Source organism: Oncorhynchus nerka, linkage group LG4 (assembly GCF_034236695.1).
Source record: "Oncorhynchus nerka isolate Pitt River linkage group LG4, Oner_Uvic_2.0, whole genome shotgun sequence".
Classification (NCBI taxonomy): domain Eukaryota; kingdom Metazoa; phylum Chordata; class Actinopteri; order Salmoniformes; family Salmonidae; genus Oncorhynchus; species Oncorhynchus nerka.
Window position 1 is genome coordinate 44,922,724 of NC_088399.1, and position 23,382 is coordinate 44,946,105.

General features: G+C 43.9%; 1 protein-coding gene across 2 annotated transcripts; it reads left to right on the plus strand.

Moving 5' to 3' along the window:
* Positions 1 to 3: 3 nt before the first annotated feature.
* Positions 4 to 21,062, plus strand: LOC115126255 (N-alpha-acetyltransferase 25, NatB auxiliary subunit-like). 2 transcript variants are annotated; one of them, XM_029655876.2, is made up of 23 exons: positions 4 to 91; positions 7,043 to 7,128; positions 7,303 to 7,441; positions 7,559 to 7,677; positions 7,788 to 7,862; positions 10,502 to 10,688; positions 10,828 to 10,939; positions 11,684 to 11,773; positions 11,935 to 12,107; positions 12,192 to 12,304; positions 12,427 to 12,634; positions 12,871 to 12,960; positions 13,253 to 13,433; positions 13,519 to 13,618; positions 13,731 to 13,882; positions 13,960 to 14,085; positions 15,466 to 15,709; positions 16,083 to 16,206; positions 16,398 to 16,463; positions 16,651 to 16,748; positions 16,863 to 16,973; positions 18,506 to 18,655; positions 18,800 to 21,062. In XM_029655876.2, the coding sequence occupies exons 2-23, from the start codon at positions 7,069 to 7,071 to the stop codon at positions 18,920 to 18,922; spliced, it is 2,841 nt and encodes a 946-aa protein (XP_029511736.2). In that variant the 5' UTR covers positions 4 to 91; positions 7,043 to 7,068; the 3' UTR covers positions 18,923 to 21,062. The 2 variants fall into 2 exon arrangements, with proteins under 2 accessions (XP_029511736.2, XP_029511730.2); XM_029655870.2 differs by lacking the exon at positions 4 to 91 and adding an exon at positions 4,845 to 4,947.
* The last annotated feature ends 2,320 nt before the right edge of the window (positions 21,063 to 23,382 follow it).

Below are 23,382 nucleotides of genomic sequence, written 5' to 3' on the forward strand. Positions count from 1 at the left end.
AATGACGATTCTTCTCTACGAAAAACCAAACCAAAACAAAGACTGTCTGACAGCTAGCAAGTTACAGCTAACCTAGCCAGCAGCTACTTACGTGAGTATCTAAGTTAACAAGCCAAATGTCTGGTTAAAGAGAGGGATAAATTATGACGTTTAACGAAACACCAACATGACGACTTTTTAACGATCACTCACATACCACTGAATTATCAAAATATATGTGTTTCAAGAATTCACCATTTAGCTTCGAAAATGGATCTGACCCCGTGAGGAACTTCTTCCGGGTTATTAAATTGACGTCATGATAAAAAACTGTTTGCCTATGTATAATAATAATAACTAAAGCAGCACTGGAACTGCGTCCAAGATGTCCGACCGTTGTTTTCAAGTTCATCTACTCACGTTCACATACACCGATTCATGGTATCGACTAGTTACCACAGCCATAAAGTCCAAATTGGCCTATTTCGTTAAAATGAATGAAAACAACAATTAATTTAAAGTTAGGCATACGGTTATTAGTGTGGTTTGGTTTCAAATCGGATCTTAAGAAGATCAATTATTTATTTGTGGCTGTGATTATGGATATACTGACAAGAGACAAAGGGCGGCGCACAATTGGCCCAGCGTCGTCCGGGTTTGGCCGTCATTGTAAATAATAATTAGTTCTTATTAACTGATTTGCCTAGTTAAATAAGGACTACATAAACAAAATACATGTTTCTCCGCCCTATCAATGGAATTCGTGGTCCACAAAGCGGCACGACGGGCTGCCTAGCCCCTGCCTATCCTTTCTTTGGATTGGTGGATACATCTTATTATAATTTTTTTAATATTCGACGAGGGTTGTTGACGCCTGTATTCAATGGAAATATAGCCTTATATTATGAATATTCATAGCCATCTCGAGACAACTCTGAAATCAAATATGTTTTTCTCAAAGTTGCCGGCATGTCACGTGTCCTACGTATATCAATCAAATGTATTTATAAAGCCCTTTTTCATCAGCTGATGTCACAAAGTGCTGTACAGAAACCGAGCCTAAAACCCCAAACAGCAAGCAATGCAGATGTAGAAGTGTGTGGCTAGGAACAACTCTCTAGAAAGACAGGAACCTAGGAAGAGACCTAGAGAGGAACCAGGCTCTGAGGGGTGGCCAGTCCTCTTCTGACTGTGCTGGGTTGATATTATTATTATTATTATTTGACCCTGTTGGTCATCTATGAATAACAGTACATGGCCAAGATGTTCAAATATTCATAGATGACCAACAGGGTCAAATAATAATAATAATAATCCCAGAGGGTGCAACAGGACCCACGATCCATAGATAATGCTGTACAGTGCATATAAGTATGCCCCAATGCAATTCTGAAGTCTAATACACACACAGTGCGATTTCAACAGATATGTTAACTAAATTAACTAAATTCCAAAGTTGTTTAGCATTATATAGTCTAATTGTGGTACTGTTCCACTATTTCTATCTGTTTGCATCAGTTTCAATGGAGGACATTTATTTTGAAAGCGAACTGCTGAGTCCACTATTGTTGCTCACACTTTAATTACAGTTTAGTCATTTAGCAGATGCTCTTCTCCAGGGCATTTTACAGGAGCACTTATAGCGTTAAGTGCCTTGCTCAAGAGCACATCAACCGATATTTCACCTAGTCGGCTTGGTGAAAAACCAGTTACTGGCCCAATGATCTTAGCTACCTGTGAGTTCAAGACACAGGGGTGCCAATATATGCATTTTTTTCCCCATACAACTTGATTTTATTTTGAGTAGGATAGCAGCCTAAACGAGAAATAACTACCAATATTGGTTGTAACCATCGGAAAGCCACCTTGATGTTTGTGTGCATCTGTTAGAGCCAATTTATGCTTGATCAGTAAAATGTGGAAGGAGGCGCCATATGGATGGTGTGGTGCAATTGCTGAGCCTCTGGTGGATGCAGAGGCCAATGAGCTCGTAGGGCATCGTGTGCGCCTCTCAATGTGGAGTCTCCATATAGCTCAGCATTGACATTATTGGCTTGTGGTAGGTGAGGGCGGGAGGTCCTGAACAAACAAACTCACTTGACACAGCTCTGCGCTGCTCGGTGAAGCACAATAAGTATGAATGCCTTGGCTTCTGCAGAGGCCATATCACGGTAAATGCTTCCTGACTTATGCAGAGACCTTATCACCGTAAATGCTGCACGGCCAATGCAGACGGCGGATTGACAATGAGTTGTTGTTTAAGTTGTTGTTTGTAGACATTTGTATATGGGGCGAGGAAAATATTATAAAGGAAAGCCACAATGATACAATCTACTATTGCAAGTCGACAACAAAACAACATGAAGCAGTATCCTTCGCTCTCGTTTGTCGCAGTAAGGAACGGAAAGTAGCTAGATAGTGTAGCCACAAGCATAAACTGGTTAGTTGGGAAGAACTCCTCTGGACGATAGACTGAACCGAATCCGTTGGTAACCACTCGACTCTCACTGCGCAACAAATTGAATCAATTTGGGCACCAGGCGTGTCAATACACAACTGTGAACTCGAAAAAATAAAAGGTCAAATAATGACGTTAGTGATAATCAGGTTGGAAAGTCGGAGCTCTAAAAGAGACCCGAGTTGGATGACTTTCATATCGATTTTTCCCAGTCGGATCTAGTTTTTTTCCATTTATTTTGAACGCTCGGAAGTCGGAGATTTCCGAGTTCCCAATTGTTTTGAAGGGGACATAAGTTCCACTATGAATCATAAAACCCGGAAATGGTTGCAATCTTTTTTTCACCATTCATTTTTCCATCAGGGATTTTAGAACTACTTTTTGTAAGGTCTGTATTTCGTGTAGGCTTACCATGGCAATCTCAGACAAGGTAATTTTTATCAATAATTACCATAGCTAATTTTTGTGAGTAAATTGAGGCGAATATATGGATAAAACTGACCTTGCCCGAGAGAGAATTACACAGCTATCAAAAGTCACGCCAAGGGAAGCCTACACCAAACGCACAATTAATTTAGATTTGTTGTAAAATATAAAAAATGAATGGTGGGAAAACCATTGCAACAATTTCCATGTTTTTATGGGTATTATGACATGTCCACTGTGGCGGACTATTGCCACGTTCAAAACAGCTGTGAACTAGTACAGTACATTACTGGTAAGGACGGGAGTGGGGATCATTTCAAGTGATCTGCTGGAGTTTGGTTAAAGTGGCAATCTGCAGTTGCTAAATCATTTTTTTTTTTTTACATATAAACCATTGATATGTACCCATTGATTCTTGAAGAATATATCTTAGAAGTGCCTCGTTAGCTTTGTTCAACTGTCGTACCCCATTAGAACCCAAAATGTAAGCTTGTTTTGCACCAATGTTTTTAAACAAAGTAAACACAAACACTGTATAGCATCAACATGGTTAAACTATCATTTCAATATAACGAATGGCCGGTCCTTGCATTCTTAGCTCTCTCTGTGAATTTGAGTGGTTGTGTATCTTCAGCCCCATCCCTCAGCTTTTTAGCAAAACAGTGGCGGGGAATGTGCTTTGTTATTGTTACAACTGCTGTTTGCCGCTTTAAGACGTCACCCTGCAACGCAGATCGGTAGATCACTAATATTGTGATCAATTACATTTTCTTGGAGACATTTTAAATTATAGTTCTGCTCTAATCTGAAATATTTTGTATCTCTAGAACAGGTGAGTCGGAGGGGATTGATAGACCAAGGTCAAGAGTGATCCGATAATGGGGTCAGGTGCAGCAAAGAAAGACCTAGCAAAGCTGCAGCTGGCTCAAAACAAAGCAACACACCCTGCCCTGAACTGCACACACAGAACTAACATCATCAACATGCATGATAGTATTTCGTGGTTGAGGAGAAATGTACAACTTCTCTTCTAATCTTTTTAAGAAACATTTGTGTGTTGAAAATGCCTAGTCACAGGTATAATCTATTTGCATACACTTCAAACAGACATACAGTACATACCCCACAAGACACACCATTATGGGTTTCTTCACTGAGTTATGCGTCACTCGGTTATGTATAGAGAGAGCCATGTCATCGTGTAATGCTCTGCCACCAGAGGCTACTCAGGAAAAAGTTTCGCTTTAAAAAACAGATCAAAAAACAACAAATTGTATCACAGCACCTCTCCTCTTTCCAAAGGTCTAATTTAACTGTATATAATATGAATATGTATGAATAGTGTGTAAATAGTATATATTTTTCTATTGGTGTCTCTTGGTGTCTTTCCAATATATAACTCTTATTTTGTATTATTATTGTTTTATGTATTTATATTTCATTTATTTATTGAATGTCCTTGTCTATAACTGTTCTGTATTTTGACATTTATTTGTACGTTTTATGTGGACCCCAAGAAGAGTTGCTGCTGCATGTGCAGTAGCTAATGGGGATCCTAATAAACTAAAATAAACTCCTAGTGGCACAGCTTAACACAACAGTCACGTGTCATTGTGAACTGGATGAAATAAATAACAGTCTGATATTTTCAAATGATAACATGTCAATATGGGCTAATGGCAGTTGACAGACATAGTTAGACTGTATTGTAACATTTATTTTTCATAAACTGTTTTGAGTTTATTGAAAATTCAGTTGAATTCTACTGAAATCCTACTCCCGCTTTTAATTCCTGTCTGTCAGATTGGAATTTAACAGAAGAAGTAGCATGACTTTTGGTTAGTATTTTTTATTTTTGGTAGTTAGTAGGAATTTGTTTTTGGGGATATTTTACTACCCCGTACAGTAGGTGGCGGCAATACACTTTATGAGTGTAGTCTGCCAATAAACCTCAAAGAAGAAGAAAAATCCCTGCCTGTTTGACGCGACTGCGCATGCTCAGCCATATACCCTGGTAACCTCCAACATGGCGGCGAGAGGCCATGTGCAAGACCCTAACGACAGGAGACTCAGACCCATTTACGGTAACAATTCGCAGAAAAACAGCCAATCTCTGTCTGGTTAAATGTTTTGTCAGTGTTTATCGACGTACCGGAGAGGTCGTCTGGTCAGTACCTTGTGTCTGGGACTCGGTGGGCAGTACCGCGGCCCCCGAAGTCTTAGCCCCGTTCTCAATTCGCCTGCAGTGCTGAATGACAGTGCACCTTGAGTGGATGTCAGCACAATTCTGACAGCGCACAGCTGCAGACCGTTTGCCCACCAATAACGCACAATGAGACAGCTTTGCTTTAAACGAAAGCCCAAAAGAGCTTCAACGATCAGTCTCTCTCACTCGTAAAGTTCAGGTCTCCTATATTTGACAGCTAGCTAGTTACCGGTAAGCTACCTAATAAGCTAGCTAGCCATGTTAGTTAGTATGCAGAAACCGAGATGAATCTGAACCGTATTGCAAATAGTTCTGTATGTGGCAGAAATATCAACAACTAACTTACGTTAGCTAGCTAGGTAACTAGTTGTTCAGATACAGTACATCGGGGTGTATTATTAGTTACACAAATTGATCGGATGCATTTTAACGTCCGAGCTAGCTCACCTCGCTAGAAAATGCAGCCACAGGGGCAAGAGAAAGTGTTCATGGTTGTGAACTGTGATGCCAACGTTAGCTAGCTGGTTAACTTACTTTATTAGCGGGTGTGTTTCATTTCGTGCCTCATTCTGCTGATTTTAAGTGATCATGGCTAGTTAATTAACGGTAACGTTATGTGTCAGATGGGCATAAGAGGATTAAAGTTGGCTAACTTGATAGGCCTGGTTGTGTTGATGCTGCAACGTTAGCCTCTGTTTTTGGCCATTCGATTACATTCTAGTGACGTGTTCCATTATACAGATAACTAGATCCAGTTAGATTTATATCAATGACTGCTATAATAAACACTCACCATTGTTGAGGCTTCTGTTTTCTCTCAACTTTTCTCTTTCCTCAAAAGCTCTGCTAAAACCATGTAGAGTTGATTATCATCACGTGACAGATGCTGTCAGTGAGTGGGCACACAATGAAAAATAGACCTGCTATATGGGTCTAGATACTGTATATATGTTGGCACTGATCTTGGAGAACTTGGTTCATGAAGAGTGGGAAACCATAATGGCCAACACGAGACACAATGATTATGGCCTAGCTGCCATTTGGGCTGATGACATAGTGTAGAATACTGTGTCTGTCTGTCTGGCAGGGTTAATTTTGGCACCCAGCTGTCTAGAAGCCTAGACTCCAAGCTTGTGCTGGTAAAGGGACTGTGTGTGTGTGCTTTGCTGTGATCCACGGGAGGACCACAGTGAGAGACAGTTGTGTGTATCAAGGTCACAAACAATGGCAGAGGTCAGAGACTGAATACACAGACACTGTCGATCGGTCATACAAATAGACATTCTAATCTCGTCACACTCTTGGGCACTCCCACAAATACACACATGCCCAAACACCTCCACTCAAGACAGTACACATAGTGAACCACATAAACACGCGCACACACACACCACAGAGTGTATTTTCAGGTTTACTTTATCAGACAGGCAGTAGCAGAACATCAGGGCCATGACTCTTTCTCCACCTCTCCCAGTTACTGTGTTATCGTTGTTGTCATTTTTAAAAAGTATTTATTTAACCTTTATTTAACTAGGCAAGTCAGTTAAGAACAAATTCTTATTTTCAATGACAGCCTAGGAACAGTGGGTTAACTGCCTGTTCAGGGGCAGAACGACAGATTTGTACCTTGTCAGCTGGGGGGTTTGAACTTGCAACCTTCCGGTTACTAGTCCAACGCTCTAACCACTAGGCTACCCTGCCGCCCCATGTCCTTAATACATCTTGAAAATGCCATTTTAGAAATTCCTTTTAGAGCCTGAGAATGGCTTTGGTTGAATTATTGAAATCTGTGCCGGTCTATAAGAAAACTGTGGATGCTGCGGCGTCTTAGGACTCCGTGAATGGTTTGTAGAGAAATAGAAGGAATAGCTCCTTTGCCCTTTGTGTGGGACTTGACTTGGTGTGGGCGTGTGCTTCATACTATGTACTGTATGGAGTAGGTTGACTGATGCTGTGATGTCATCTCCCATCAGACTACCTGGACAATGGCAACAATAAGATGGCGATCCAGCAGGCTGACAAACTGCTGAAGAAACACAAGGACCTGCATTGTGCCAAGGTGGGTGGGACTCTGGCTCTGGGCTGTATTTAGGGCCCAAGATGGAGCCCAGAGTTGTTCAAAACTGACCCCATAGGCCCCTACCTCAAACCCTACCACTAACCTCTACTCCCCACCCCTATGATGATGATGATGATGGTGGCATGTTACTGAGGCAGATCTCCCTCTCCCCAGGTGTTGAAGGCCATCGGTCTGCAGCGAACAGGGAAGCAGGATGAGGCGTTTAGCCTGGCCCAGGAGGTGGCCACCCTGGAACCTACCGACGACAACTCACTACAGGCTCTCACTATACTGTACAGAGAGATGCACCACCGTGAGTACACACACACACACACACACACACACACACACACAGAGAGAGAGAGAACTCTCTATATGATCTTTTCGATGCTGTGACGCTGTTGACTCTCCCCCTCCTTTCTCTTTGTAGCTGAGTTGGTGACTAAGCTGTATGAAGCTGCGGTGAAGAAGGTTCCCCTCAGCGAGGAGTATCACTCTCACCTGTTCATGGCCTACGCCCGCGTTGGGGAGTACAAGAAGATGCAGCAGGTCAGAACACACACACAGTAATAACATGTGAACAAATGATGTATTGTTCTACAGTAATTCATGTATTTTGTGTAGTTCTATCTAATGTCTCTCTTTCTCTCTGGCTGTAGGCAGGGATGGCTTTGTATAAGATCGTTCCTAAGAACCCCTACTACTTCTGGTCTGTCATGAGTCTTGTCATGCAGGTAGGCATGGTCTCTCACTATACAGTTGAAGTCAGAAGTTTACATACATCTTAGCCAAATACATTTAAACTCAGTTTTTCACAATTCCTGACATTTAATCATAGTAAAAATTCCCTGTCTTAGGTCAGTTAGGATCACCACTTTATTTTAAGAATGTGAAATGTCAGAATAATAGTAGAGAGAATGATTTATTTCAGCTTTTATTTCTTTCATCACATTCCCAGTGGGTCAGAAGTTTGCACACACTCAATTAGTACTTGGTAGCATTGCCTTTAAATTGTTTAACTTGGGTCAAACGTTTTGGGTAGCCTTCCACAAGCTTCCCACAATAAGTTGGGTGAATTTTGGCACATTCCTCCTGACAGAGCTGGTGTAACTGAGTCAGGTTTCTAGGCCTCCTTGCTCACACACACTTTTTCAGTTCTGCCCACAAATTTTCTATAGGATTGAGGTCAGGGCTTTGTGATGGCCACTCCAATGCCTTGACTTTGTTGTCCTTAAGCCATTTTGCCACAACTTTGGAAGTATGTTTGGGGTCATTGTCCATTTGGAAGACCTATCATTTAACTTCCTGACTGATGTTTTGAGATGTTTCTTCAATATATCCACATAATTTTTACTCCCTCATGATGCCATCTATTTTGTGAAGTGCACCAGTCCCTCCTGCAGCAAAGCACCCCCACAACATGATGCTGCGACCCCCATGCTTCACGGTTGGGATGGTGTTCTTCAGTTTGCAAGCATCCCCCTTTTTCCTCCAAACATAAGGATGGTCATTATGGCCATACAGTTATATATTTTTTTCATCAGACCAGAGTACATTTCTCCAAAAATGTACGATCTTTGTCCCCATGTGCAGTTGCAAACTGTAGTCTGGCTTTTTTCTGGCGGTTTTGGAGCAGTGGCTTCTTCCTTGCTGAGCGGCCTTTCAGGTTATGTCGATACAGGACTCGTTTTACTGTGGATATAGATACTTTTGTACCTGTTTCTTCCAGCATGTGCACAAGATCCTTTGCTGTTCTGGGATTGATTTGCACTTTTCGCACATAAGTACCTTCACCTGTATGAGACAGAACGCGTCTCCTTCCTGAGCGGTATGACGGCTGCGTGGTCCCATGGTGTTTATACTGGCATACTATTGTTTGTACAGATGAACCTGGTATTTTCAGGCATTTGGAAATTGCTCCCAAAAGATGAACCAGACTTGTTGAGGTCAACTATTTTTTTTCTGAGGTCTTGGCTGTTTTCTTTTGATTTTCCCATGATGTCAAGCAAAGAGGCACTGAGTTTGAAGGTAGGCCTTGAAATACATCCACAGGTACACCTCCAATTGACTCAAATTATGTCAATTAGCCTATCAGAAGCTTCTAAAGCCATGACATAATTTTCTGGAATTTCCCAAGCTGTTTAAAGGCACAGTCAACTTAGTGTATGTAAACTTCTGACCCACTGGAATTGTGATACAATGAATTATAAGTGAAATAAGTAAAAATATATTTTTTTCATGCACAAAGTAGATGTCCTAACCGACTTGCCAAAACTATAGTTTTGTTAACAAGAAATTTGTGGAGTGGTTGAAAAACGAGTTTTAATGTCACGTAAGTGTATGTAAATGTCCGACTTCAACTGTATATACATTTACATTTATATATATATATACCCAGTGGCCAGTTTATTAATTCACAGAAATTGATTGCTCCTACCGACAGTGAGTCAGGTGGCTGTGACTTTCTTTATAAAGCAGGCAGAGTGGGATCAATGCATTCAGTTACTGTTCCATTGTACGTTAGAATGGGCAAAACGAGTGACCTAAGCGACCGCATCCAGTATCTCAGAAACGTCCGCCTTCCTGTGCCTTTCACGCACTGCATTGTCTTAAGGTTTTACAGAGAAAGGTGCAACAAACGAAAACATCCAGTCAGCGTCAGTCCTGTGGGAGTAAACAGCTCATTGACAAGAGAGGTCAAAGGAGAATGACAAGAATTGTGCAAGCAAACAGGTGGGCCACAAACCGACAAATAACGGCGCAGTACAACAGTGGTGTGCAGAACATCGTCTCGGAACGCACACCTCGTCTGTCCTTGTCACCGATGGGCTATTGCAGCAGACGACCACACCGGGTTCCACTCCTATCAGATAAAAACAAGAAGAAGCGGGTCCAGTGGGCACGCGATCACCAACACTGGACAATTGAGGAGTGGAAAAGCATTGCCTGGTCCGACGAATCCCATTTCCTGTTGCGTCATACTGATGACAGAGTCAGGAGTCCATGGCTCATCCTGCCTGGTGTCAACGATACAGCCTGGTGGTGGTGGGGAACTGTTGCGGGGAATGTTTTCCTAGCACACGTTAGGTGCCTTGATACCAAATGAGCAATGATTGAACGCCACGCCCCGAAGAATTCAGGCAGTCCAGGATGCAAAGGGGAGTCGGGCTCTGTACTAGATGGCTGTACCTAATACACTGGAGACTGAGTGTATATAGCTTGTGTGACTGAGTATGTATGTGTAATTCTGTGTGTGTGTGACACTGTATGGGTGACTCACTCTGTGTGTGTGTGTGACTTTATGTATGAGTCTGTACGTATGACCGTGGGTGGTGGTTTGCTTGCATGTGTGTCATTGCTCTGTGTGTTTCAGGCCATCTCTGCGCAGGATGAGAAGCTGGCCCAGACCATGTTCCTGCCCCTGGCTGAGCGCATGGTGGAGAAGATGGTGAAGGAGGAGAAGATCGAGGCTGAGGCTGAGGTGCAGCTGTACTTTATGATCCTGGAGCGACTGGGGAAGTGTGTGGAGGCTCTTGACGTGGTCCGCGGTCCACTGGGAGGTAAGAGTGGTGTGTGTGTGTGTACGCAGAACAGAGATTGTGTGTGTGTTAGAGACCCAGAGAGAGGATCTGTGCAGCTTGTAGGTTGTGAATTATTCATGTCTTTCTACTCATTCTGTTTATGTGCATGCTTCCATAGAGAAGTTGACCAGTGAGTTGCGGAGCAGAGAGAATAAGTGTATGATGATGTACCAACGACTGCAGCTCTGGCCTGAATGCAACGCACTGTCCTACAAGCTGCTGCTCAAAAAGTGAGAGCCCACACACATATTCCGATAAATAGTCACATTTATGCACATTCAGCATTTCTGTGTCTTAAAACTCTCCCACACTAACTCCCAATCTTTCTCCCTTTCTCATCTCTCCCATCTCTCCTTTCTCCTCTCTTCTCTCGTTTCTCCTCTCTTTTCTCCTCTCTCCTCTCTTCTCTTGTTTCTCCTCTCCTTTCTCCTTTCTCTTCTCTCCTTTCTCCTCTCTCCTCTCCTCTCTCTTCTCTCCTCTCTCTCTTCTCTTCTTTCTCTTCTCTCCTTTCTCCTCTCTTCTCTCATTTCTCCTTTCTCCTCTCTCTTCTCTTCTCTCCTCTCTCCTTTCTCCCCTCTCTTCTCTCCTTTCTCCTCTCCTTTCTTCTCTCATTTCTCTTCTCTTCTCTCCTTTCTCTTCTTTCCTTTCTCTTCTCTCCTTTCTCTCTCCTCTCCTTTCTCCACTCCTTTCTTCTCTCCTCTCTCTTCTCTCATTTCTCTTCTTTCCTTTCTCTCCTCTTTTATTCTCCCCTTTCTCCTCTCTTCTCTCCTTTCTCTTCTCTTCTTTCTCTTCTTTCCTTTCTCCTCTCCTTTCTTCTCTCATTTCTCTTCTATTCTCTACTCTTCTTTCCTTTCTCTCTCCTTTCTCTTCTTTCCTTTCTCTTCTCTCCTTTCTCTCTCCTCTCCTTTCACCTCCTCTCTCGCTCCTCTCCTTTCTCCTCTCTCTCTTCTCTTCTTTCTCTCTCTCCTCTCTAGTCCTGATGATTGGCAGTTCTATCTCTCCTATTTTGACTCTCTCTTCCACCTGATGGACAAGTCCTGGAGCCAGCCTGAGGAAGGAGAGCAGTGAGTACTGTGTGTGTGTGTGTGTCTGTGTGAGTGAGAAAAGTTTATATAGTAGCTGACTAGACTATTCCTCTTGATTGATGTTTTACGATGTCATGTAAGAGAAGACCAGACGAACTGATCTGACCCTCTCTCACTTTGTCCCTCCCCTCTTCCTCCAGCTGTGTGGAGGGCCCAGTGCAGACCACGGTGGCAGAGGCAGTGAAGTTTGTGGTGGACAGGATGGAGGAGCAAGACAAGAAGGAGTCGCGTCCTCTCAGAGGGCCCTACCTGGCCTGCCTGGAACTCATACACAGACTGAGACAGAGGGGCTGCCCAGATGAGAAAGAGCTAGGTACGCACGCACGCACACACACACACACACCACAGTTTCCTTGGCTGTTTGCGTTGACTGTTTCTATTGGCTGTTGGTCTTCAGGTGACCCGTTGGAGTTGATGGTTCAGTTTTTTGGGAAGTTTGGAGACAAACCCTGCTGCATTACTGACCTGAAGATATACCTACACCTTCTGCCCCCTGAGCAACGCTCACAGGTACACACACACACACTCTCACCTGCAGAATAGTAGTTGGTCAACCAACCAAGCCCTTCATGATTTCAATACCATATCTATTTCCCTCCTCTCCCGTTCTCTCTCCTTCCTCCTCCCTGTAGTTTAAAAAGCGTCTGGGGGAGTTGGTTCCGTTGGGGGAGGCGGGTGAGGATGGCTTTGGGTTTCCGGGGGACACGAAGGCGTTGCAGAGACACCTGTGTGTGTGTCAGCTGAGCCGGGCGCTGGGACTGCAACATGCTCTGGACACAGAGGGCAAACTACTCCTCATCACAGAACTCAAAGCCCACTACCACCACGGACTACAATTTGGTAAGAACAGCAGCACCCCTCTCTCTCTCGCTCTCACTACCACTATGTGGGCTGCAATTTGGTAAGGGCATCCGTTCCTCGATACGTCTCTAATCCATCTTCATCCATCCCTCTCCGTCTTTCAGTCTATCCAACATTTTATGCATCTAACTTAACTGCAGGAAGAGATGCAATGACAATTTTGTGAAGACAGATGAATGGTTTGAGTCTGACTGTAGTTAGTGTGTGTGTAACAGGGAAGTCGTGTCTGAAGACAGAGCTCCAGTTCTCTGACATGTACTGTCTCATGGCCGCCCACGTCTACGTCGACCTCTGGACAGAAACTGGTGAGTCGTCTCTCTCGCTTTCTCTCTGCCCTCTCACTCGACGTACACTCTTTCTCTCTCGCCTCTCTCCCTCTCCGCCTCCTACTCTCGCTGTCTCTCTGCCCTCTCACTCGACGTACACTCTTTCTCTCTCGCCTCTCTCCCTCTCCGCCTCCTACTCTCGCTGTCTCTCTGCCCTCTCACTCGACGTACACTCTTTCTCTCTCGCCTCTCTCCCTCTCCGCCTCCTACTCTCGCTGTCTCCGGGCGTTCGTCAACATGCAAACATACATTTGTGTCTGTGCGTTGTTAGGTGATGAGAACATGCTGTGGCAGTGTCTCGGCGTGTTAGAGGAGGGCTTGTCCTTCAGTCCCTCCAATGCCCAGTTCAAACTACTGCTGCTGCTGCTCTTCTGTCGACTGGGAGCCTTCCAGCCCGTAGTGGACCTCTACTCCAGCCTGGATGCCAAGCATGTGCAGCATGACACCATAGGGTGGGTTTATAGTACGAACACATCACCATACAATACGGTTACCAGACTCAATGCACTGGTCCTTATATTCTCTCCTCTCTCCCAGGTATCTGTTAACTCGTTATGCTGGCTCGTTGGGGCAGTTTGCTGCAGCCTCCCAGTCCTGTAACTTCTCCCTCAGGTTTTTCCACTCCAACCAGAAAGATGTGAGTCCCCGTCGCATCTAAATACGTCCTTAAATATGTCATATATTCTGGTGACGCTTCCCCGGGTTTTTTTTCTCACCTCGGTCCTCTTTCCTCGTCTCTTCTCCCCCAGACCTCAGAGTACATCATCCAGGCCTATAAGTATGGAGCGTTTGAGAAGATCCCAGAATTCATAGCGTTTAGAACCCGGCTCAACCAATCGTTGCACTTCGCTCAGGTCCGCACAGAGAGGATGTTACTGGACCTGTACACCGAGGCTGACGTGTTAGTACACACACACACACACACACGCACACGCACACACACACACACACCTGTAACATATTCCTGTTTTGTTCCAGCACATTGAGTCTGGAGGAGAGTGTGAAGGCGATGGGTGTGTGTCCTGAGGAAGATGATATTCCCTGGGACAACATGAGAGACAACAGAGACCTGACTGTCCTCGTAAGCTGGGACCCCAAGGACAGGTACACACACACACACACACACATATAACAAGGACTTATATCCGTTTTTCTGCCGCCGTCATGTAGCTTTGGCGCCGTGCCCACGGCAAAATCATTGCAGCCACGCCACAAATATGGAACGTGAAGAAATATCCCTGAAGATGCTTAAACAGTCCACAGACTGTTCCTCTGCAAACACAATGAGCAATGAAAGGAACCAACAGACAAACCCATAGTTGAACAGTTGATCTATTTATCTAGTCATCGTGTGGTGCGTTCTAGGAGAGATGTATATTCCTCTCTAGGCACATTGTAGTTGCGAGTGCCATAGGGAGGGAAAGATGCATTCTGACAAGTCGTCAATGCACAACAGTTCATCGTGCAATCACTGGGAAAACAGCCGTTCCAATGGCCGTTGTTAAAGTAAGGGGCATCCCAGCTTTCCAGTCGTACTTTATTGATCAACTCCTAAATACTGCAGTATTTTAGCAGCGGCATGTTTACGCATGTTACCACGTGGTAATTAGTTGTGAGTGGATAGAGGAGTGGGGCTGAAAGGAACATGGGTCAAAACACCATCCACCATCCCATTTTTGGGAGTGACTTAAATTGTGATGAGACTGAGTACATTTTTAGTCGCGCAAGAGCAGGAGTGGTAACCAGGGAAAGTGTTGGGGGGGGATTGGGACGTGAAGGTGTTTCTTTGAGAAGGACAGGCAGTTGGGGTGTTACTCCGGGTGCCGTTTTACTGCCAAGTTACCCTAACAGGTACGCCTGCATTATTGTCAGTTTATGCCAGTTTTGTGGGGCAGCGAATTCATCAATATGATGCTAGTTAGTTAAAAGATGCCATTTAGGATCTAGCTAATGATTATAGATCAGTGAGGTAAATACAGATGGACAATGCTTCAGCCTATTTATTTCTAGCCACTATGCTGCTCTGTTGGGCTACAGGTGGTAAGGATTTCTTCTATTTTGAATTGAACCTTTATTTAACTAGGCAAGTCAGTTAAGAGACCTATTCTTAATTACAATGGCAGCCTACCTCTGCCAAACCCTCCCCTAACCCAGACGCTGCACTATGAGACTCCCGATCACGGCCGGTTGTGGATCGAACACGGGTCTGTAGTGACGCCTCTAGCACCTTAGACCGCTGCGCCACTCGGTCCCTTATGGACCATGCACAGGCTATATGCATGGTCCAATATGTTCAAATGTAAATGTATTAACAAATCATTTTACCAGTATGTTATTGGACTCATTTCTGGAGATTTTATATAGTGTCATTATAATTACATTTACATTCATTTCGGAGTAGAATGGCCTTTTAAAAGTCACCTGAACTGAGCTTCTCAGTCCTTCTGCATATAAAATGAACACAGTTAATTGTGTGTGTTCCAGGGAGCTGACTGAGGAGCATCGTCGTCTGTCTCTAGAAGAGGAGTCCGTCTGGTTGAAGGTTCGCTCTCTCACACTCCGCCTCCTCGCCTCATTGGCTCTGCTTGGACACGCCCCCTCGCCACGGAACTCTGATAAGACCAATGAGAATGGTATATCGGCCAAAAGCTCCACCCTCCAGACCCTACTCTCCCAGCTAGATCAGACGCTTGAGACCGGTGCCCAGATCACAGAGAAACAGACACAGGTACACACACTAATATATTTAAGCAATAAGGCCTGAGGAGGTGTGGTATATGGCCAATATTGGCCTTATACCACAAACCCCAGAGGTGCCCTATTGCTATTATAAACTGGTTACCAATGTAATTAGAGCAGTACAAATAAATGTTTTGTCATACCCGTGGGCCAATCAGCATTCAGGGCTTGAACCACCCAGTTTATATAATGTAATGTATGCTATTTAGCAGACGCTTTCATCCAAAGCGACTTACATCAGTGCCTACATGTTCATATGGGTGGCCCCAGCAGGAATCGAACCCCCGACCCTGAAATTGGTAGCGCCGTGCTCTTACCAACTGAGCCACACAGGACCACTAACTGTTGTTGTGTTGTTCTAGTACCCGTTCCTGGGGCCTCCCTCCTCCCGCCTGGCCTCTGCTCTGTCTAGTGGCAGCTGTCACTGTCAGGCCTCTGCTCTGCAACTATCACTGACTCTACGAGAACTAGAGACCACTGGACTGGGTAAGACAGGGAGATGAGGGGGGGAGAGAGGGATGTAGGGTCCCCTACCACTTGCCTCCAACCATCTGCAGGAGCAGCAGGACTGGGAAGGAGATGGAGGGAGGGAGAGTGGGTGGAGAAGGGAGTAGCGGAGAGGGGAAGAGAAAGGAGGGAGGTCTTTGTCATGCTCTTTATTCAGTTTCTCTCTCCAGACGACTCGACGGAACTCCAAACCCAGATCTGTAACGCCTTCAAATCGTCAGTAGCACAGCTCCAAGGTACACCGTCACAGATATCTTTATTAAAGATGATCAACCTGTCCATGGTAATAATGACTGTCTAGTCAGCCACAGGAGACGTCATAGCTTCAGGTCTCTAGTCGAGGTATCACCAGTGGGTCATTCTTATTCCCCCATGCTGATCTGTGCCCCTCGCTCCCCTCTTCTCTTTCCCCTCTCCGCCCAGAGATGTTATCCAGATGTAAAGGAGAAGTGTTGGAGATGAAAGACGGCAGATTGACAACCCGACCCTCCCTATTAGAAACGCTGGTCTTCTTCGTGGAGGTCAGTGTACTACACTTATAGTCACGCTAGACATACACAAGTAATACATCACTAAAATGTACATGTATTATAATATGAAACATGCAATGGTGTATGTGTGTGTCTCCTGGTCAGACGGTGTGTGTGGTGCTGTGGGTGGCCAGTTACTCTGCCAGCGTACTGCGACCGCTCAAGTCCAGCCTACAGAAGAAGAAGAAGAAGAAGAAGGACAGCAGCAGTGCCATGGTACTCCGTTACTATCTCACCTTTATCCTCCGACGACCCTTCTCTGGAATGACCCCATCACTAGTCACACCATACTAGGGTGTGAATTGTGATACTAGACTGTTTCAATGTTCAAATATTTAAACGAAATTGGGAATCTTCATGTTAAGGGAAGTCCCAAACTGAAAATCAATGTTATTTAGTCCCCCCCCCCCCGCAAAACTAAAATAGCATTTCAGTCATCAGAAAACAACGTATTATTTTCGAGACGACAGGCTATAAAGTTCTGGGGAAAGTTGTGGAATTTACATAGAACTTTGGGCTACTTTTGGTGATTTTTTTTCCATATTTACTATGCCCATTCTTATACGGAAGCAAATTGAGGCGGGACCTACCTGCATTTGTCCAATAGAAACTCTTGTTTTATTGGCAAAACGTTTTGCCACTGTTTGGACTAATTATTACACTCCTGCTCTTTCTCTTCGCTAATGATGCGAGTGTGTTCAGTCTTCGGTCTGTTGCGTGTACAATATCCATGCCTATTCATTGATGATAGGCCCTGCTTTACTGAAGTTGCGAGACACATGCAAGCCAAGAGATTGTGAGATACAGCTTTTAATTACCGATAGATAGGTCTAGTGCACGGTTCTGACTGCCTGCCTGGTGGCTGACATGCCTATACAGTGCCCCCCCCTTCTCTCTTCTGCCCTCACTAGCTTGCTATGAAAGATGCTTTGTGTTCTCAGAAGTTTGTGTTTTCGGAAGTACGGCAACTAATGTCACCTCCGTTCCAAAAATACTGAATCTTAAGAGTCAATTACTAGCGGAATCGAATCTTTACACAGAAATGGATTCAGACGTGGAGTCCACTCTCCACCAGTACCTCATCATCATTAATAGTTGGGGAAATGTCAGAGAAAGGCAAGAAATAGCATTGAAGTCCTGTATGTCAGCCTGGTCTCATAGTCTAGACGTAACATAGTAAATATAAATCCGGGACATTCAATTTTAGTATGATGGTTACATAAGACGATTGATTACTTAAGCCACCTAGCTAGAATTCGTAAAATATTGTACGTTTCGAAATCTGTAACTATAATACAAATTGTAATTCAGAACATATCATACGAAATTGGTGATGGACATCCACAAATGAATACATACCATAATAAACATAACATATCACACTAAATGGAGTGTGTCGGATTTACATACAGAATAATGCAAAATGCTCTGAGACCAGGTTGTGTATGGCAATACTTTGAGAAGTTAAATGTGAACGAAATGCTCACTTGGCAAGGTGAAATTGAGATACAGTAATGGTAGTACAAGTGCAACGCTTCACCATCTGAAAGGGACTTACCATGAAACCCAACCCGATGCTGGCAGCAGCACAGCTACATTGTGAATTTGCATTTTATGAAAATGTTATCATTTTAACAGAAACCCCACCCCCCCCTCCCCCAAAAGGCAGTTTAAGCATTTACATTTATTTTCTTCATTTATTCACAATACACCATAGCCATTCACGCAGTAGCCCTCTGCCCCTACAGCCAGTGGTGCTGTGTGGCTTCCAGGAGTGGACAGGCAGCCTGCAGGGTGTTGTGACCCAGGCTCTGGATCACGTGAAGGGGCAGGAGGCCAGCCTGACGGCCCTCAAACTAGCAGCACTCACCCTGGAGGAGGGATACTCACAGACACAGGTTGGTAGTGTATGTATGAATGATTGATTTGTGCCTAAGCATTGGCTTAGTTCAAAGCATGCTTCTTTCTGTTCTTTATTCCCCCCTCCCTTATTTTTCTGTCAATCTATACCTCTACCCTGTCTTTCCCTCTCTCGCTCCCAGGAGGAGTGTGGGTTTACGAGGGCAGCCATGGACAAGGTTCAGAGTAGTTACCTTGGCTCGCTGCAGGAGCTGGGAGATCTACTGAGGAAGAGAGCCGATTCGCTGAAGAGCCTCAAGATCTGACCCGCATCAACCATCCCTCTTCAATCAACATCTTCATGTCACCATTTATCGTCTAACTCCACCCACATCCAAAGCCTTCTCCCCTTGCTCGTCTCAAAGGAGGGCTGCCTGCCACCAACACGCCCTCTCTTTTACTTCATCCCCTTCCCTCTCCTTTCCCACATATCCCCCGGTCTGGGTGTCTTTATTATCACACAGGATTCTCCTCTCCCTCCCGCCATTTCTCACCCTGAGAACCATCAATGCTCTCGCTCAGCACAGAACCACAGTTTGTGATACCATCACAGAAGCTTCTCAAAGATACTACAGCAACAGATAGACAAACAAAATAAGCAATTTTAGAACTACTCCAATAATTGATTGTACATAGTCTGCAGACAGAACATCAACTCCTTGACTGAACGTGAATGAAATATAAGCTACCCCCTTAGTTCGGTTTTTTTCTCCAGTCTGTTTCCATGGTGAAGCCCAGTTAGATTAGAATATATACTCCTCCTTTTTTCCATGTTGGACTCCTCACTCCCCAAGCCTGATCTGGGTGCCCAAACATGGACACTGTTGTCAATCACACTCTTCTGCTCATAAGAACAAATGGGGTGGAGGTGGTGCATAGCTTACTGTATGAAAACAAAGGACAGCTGAACAAAGACTGTTGTTAACGAATTGTACACGCAAGGAAAGCTGAACGCTGGGGCCAACTCGGAAAAGCCTCAACTGTTTCTTGCGGGAGTGCACAACTCCAGTGATTTCAGGCCTTGTCTTTCAGCCAGTAACCTGAGAAGCCAGCTGTGTGCGCTGTTCTACGGGCAACCAGTGACTGAATGGGTCAGTAAAGAGCTGGGGAGAACTGAAGACACCGGAGGTGTGTACCTTTGGGTGTGGTGCACTCTTGGTTAATTAATCTCCCTGCTCCCCACCAATCAATGCCTGTCTGATTTCAGTCCTCATCCCAAACTCCTTTTTAACTTGGTCCTTGTGTTTGCTTTATTTTTTCCACTGGTCTTTTTTATTTCAGTTTTTAATTTGGTTTGAAAGCCAAATAAAAAAAGCAATCACGGGACAAGATTATAATGAATCGGAAAATACATACAGTACCTAAAATATATTTGCTAACGCTTATTTTTTAAATTCTGTGTCGGTGCGTGTAGCTCGCTTGGTTTAGCTAACACCTACAACAGAGTGGATGGTTCGTTTTAACACCGTAGGAGAGAAACCTGACAGTCATTTCTCTGAATAAACGGGTAGAACTATATGAAACGGTTCTGACAACGGCTAAAACCCAAAGTTAAGATATCTAAATGCAAAGGAGACAAGATGACCAACCTGTCAGATTGCAATGAAGATGGGAAATGTGTTGAATGTCCTTTGTTGTAGAAAAGACCTAGTCGATTTCTCTCCCCTATCTTGTCAACGGTTATGAGCTGCGCCGAATCGCCACATAATTAATTTCACCAACCAAAACGGTCACTGTGTATGTAACTATATACCAAAAATGTGGCTCTGTTGCTATGACATTTTAACTGACAGCTAGACCTACACCAAGCAGGGAGAGGAGACTTGTATCAGACAGGCATTGTGGAACGTTCAGATAAAATGCGCTGTGTAGAGCAGATGCGTCTAACATGTAGAGTGAGGAATCATGTCCTCTAGTCATGACGTTTATCTGCAACGTTCATTAGTACTGTTGTACGACCCCGAACGAGGCAGACGAAACTAGCAGATGTTTTGTGCCACGACCACCAGGGGGCACTGAAAGACTATCCAATGCAGGCAGCAGACTGACTAATATTGAAGTATATGCTTTGGCTTAGTTTGATTTGTAGGTTGTTTAGCTTTTCCTTCTTTAAAACAAGACATGGATGGAAGGGGAGCAACAGTTTCATCCTTCTACAAAACACACACCCCTCTAAAGATGACCTTCGGACGACTCGTGCCCAAATCCCCGGATGGATGGACCCTCTCTAGAGGCTGTTAGTGGACTGAGTAGAATTTGTTGATGTGCAGAGAAGTGGTTGACAATCTGGAATGTCATCTCACCTGATACCCACCCAGTCTTTCTTTTGGTAGAAAATGGAAAACAAAAAACACTGGAATGTCAAAAGGATTTTTTTTTTTAAATGAATAAATCTGTTTTGTTTCAGTCTTGTATCAATGTTGTCTTACCAAAAAACCTGGACTATACCAACTGTATCGAGCATTATGTCAAATCAACAGCACACATGGTGGTGGTTTGTTCCATTTTATTAGATATTCTGTTCAATTCCATTATCTAGACCTTGCCACAGTTCAGCAGCTGTGAAACAAAATATTTTTACATTCACTACTAAATTCCCATGAATTTTACCTTGTGATCAGAAAATCTTTCAAAGGAAATGAACAGTAGATTTTGCAAGTGCTTGGTCATGATGACAAGACATACAGTATGTTATGGACTGTAAGGCTCTATTCAATCTGCATCGTTGAAGCATTAGAGTCTGATAGAAATTTAAAAGGTAATTTTTCAATTGAGCCGACATATGCAGTGTTTACCGTGAATGCGGTCTCTGCTAATGCGGGAACATTACCTTTAAATTTCAATCTCGCTGTAATGCTGAACTTCCACGATACGGATTTAATAGAGCCCTAAGGCCAGTGTTTCAATCCCTTCCTGGGAGGATCCACAGAGTTGCACGTGTTTGTGCTAACACACCTGATTAAACTAATCAGTGGCTTGGTGATAAGTAGTTGAATCAGGTGTTCGTGCTGGGATAGAACAAAAATGTGCAACCCCTCCCCTCACACCCTGGTTGACACTGGTGTTTCTATAAAGACTAACCCACATCATGGGACAGTTATGGGTCACATTCGACCCAATAGACAATGATCCAACAGGAATGGCTAAAATCTACAAGACAAAACATTAAAAAGTGAAACAATACAATGGCCCCCCCAAAAAATAAAACTTCACTGTTTCACTTAACAGTGTCTCACTCCAAGGGTTCATTACCCAGGAGATCAAAATCTTAAAACAATATCAATGGGAATTAACTATCAAAATATTCAATTAGTTTAAATAGAGATACTTATATAGCCTTATCTGTTAATGCTGCAGCAGCTACATGGTCAGCATTGCGCCGATGGAGAACGTATTACTTACTGTATCTGCACTAAAATATTGTCTTTGCGTACTTCAGAGAAATTCATTACCTCAGACACATTGTATTACCTTCGTGAATGTACAGTCAAACTGCAGAATTGATGAAAGCCATGGGGGCGGAACATCAAATGACCACAGTCACAGATCTAGGATCAGATTATTGTCCAAATCCTAACCTTAGCCATTGGCAGAAAAAAAAAGTGAATATTTCAAAGCAGTGTCTGAACAACACGCTGATCTGAAATCAAGAGTATGATTATATTTTACACCTGAACACCCCATTTACGATATTGTCCTGCCAAAAGTAGTGCACTATATATGGAACAGGGCGCCATTTGAGCCAGCGTCCTGCTGTATATAGTTACAGTACTGGGAGACAAGACAGGTCCGTCTAGAGTAGACCCGACCACCATGTATCATCGTCAATATGAAATCAGAGGACGGTCAACACTGCAGTAGTAGAACTAGGCTGGTAGTCCCACAGGACAGCCACAAGGACCATGTCTTTCTGTCCCTCCTAATGGTATAGCAGACCTGGGGATCATCTATCAAATATTTCAAAGTATATATATATATATATTTATTTTTTTAAAGCCACCAAAGTCTAGCTCTCGCTCCGATGTCATTAACACACGGCGTGACTCCAAGTAGGCAGAAAGCAAAGGGGCATGAAGGAGGTACTAGATACAGCTGGTTTAGCAGCACGAGGCAAAAGAAATAATGACGAAATGTTTAAAACCTTAACACGTTAAAAAGGGAAATGAAAACATACATGATCAATAGACAGTAATGCAACAAAAACACAGCAAAAAAACTAAAACATACAAGAAATGTAGAAGTATGCTAAACCACTCGATCACAACCCTTATCTGTTAGACAGATGGTTGCTGCCTGGGACAGTGGTGAATGGAGGGAGAACAGCATGACAAACAGAACTACAATTGTCCAAGAGGCTATACAAAACCCTTTACAGTATACACACACTCTTCATCAGTTATAGTAAAATAGAAGCTAGGTTGCCCTGGGGTAGCCCAGGCCAATTCCATTTCAATGGAGTCCATTCAGGAAATGCATTGAAAGTCCAATCCAAGAAATGACATGTTTAAATTGGAATTTCTGGTTGAAGTCCTTAAAGGACTGAGTTGAAGTAGACCTGGCCCCCAGCCCTGGTATTGAAGCCCTAGTTTACAGGAGGGGTGCAGCCACAGCGCAAGGCCAATTTACAACAGGCTGGATCAGGTAGCAGCGAGAAGCCTAGCTGTGCCAAAACCACTCAGAAGCAGCATCCTAAACACACACACACACACACATAGCCATAGTTGTG

Excerpts from the sequence above, each read along its gene's own strand:
- LOC115126255 (XM_029655870.2), top strand. The coding sequence starts at position 4,890 with ATGGCGGCGAGAGGCCATGTGCAAGACCCTAACGACAGGAGACTCAGA. Across the intron at positions 7,678-7,787 it reads AGTACAAGAAGATGCAGCAG|GCAGGGATGGCTTTGTATAA; the intron begins GTCAGAACACAC and ends CTCTGGCTGTAG. Across the intron at positions 10,940-11,683 it reads TACAAGCTGCTGCTCAAAAA|TCCTGATGATTGGCAGTTCT; the intron begins GTGAGAGCCCAC and ends TCTCCTCTCTAG.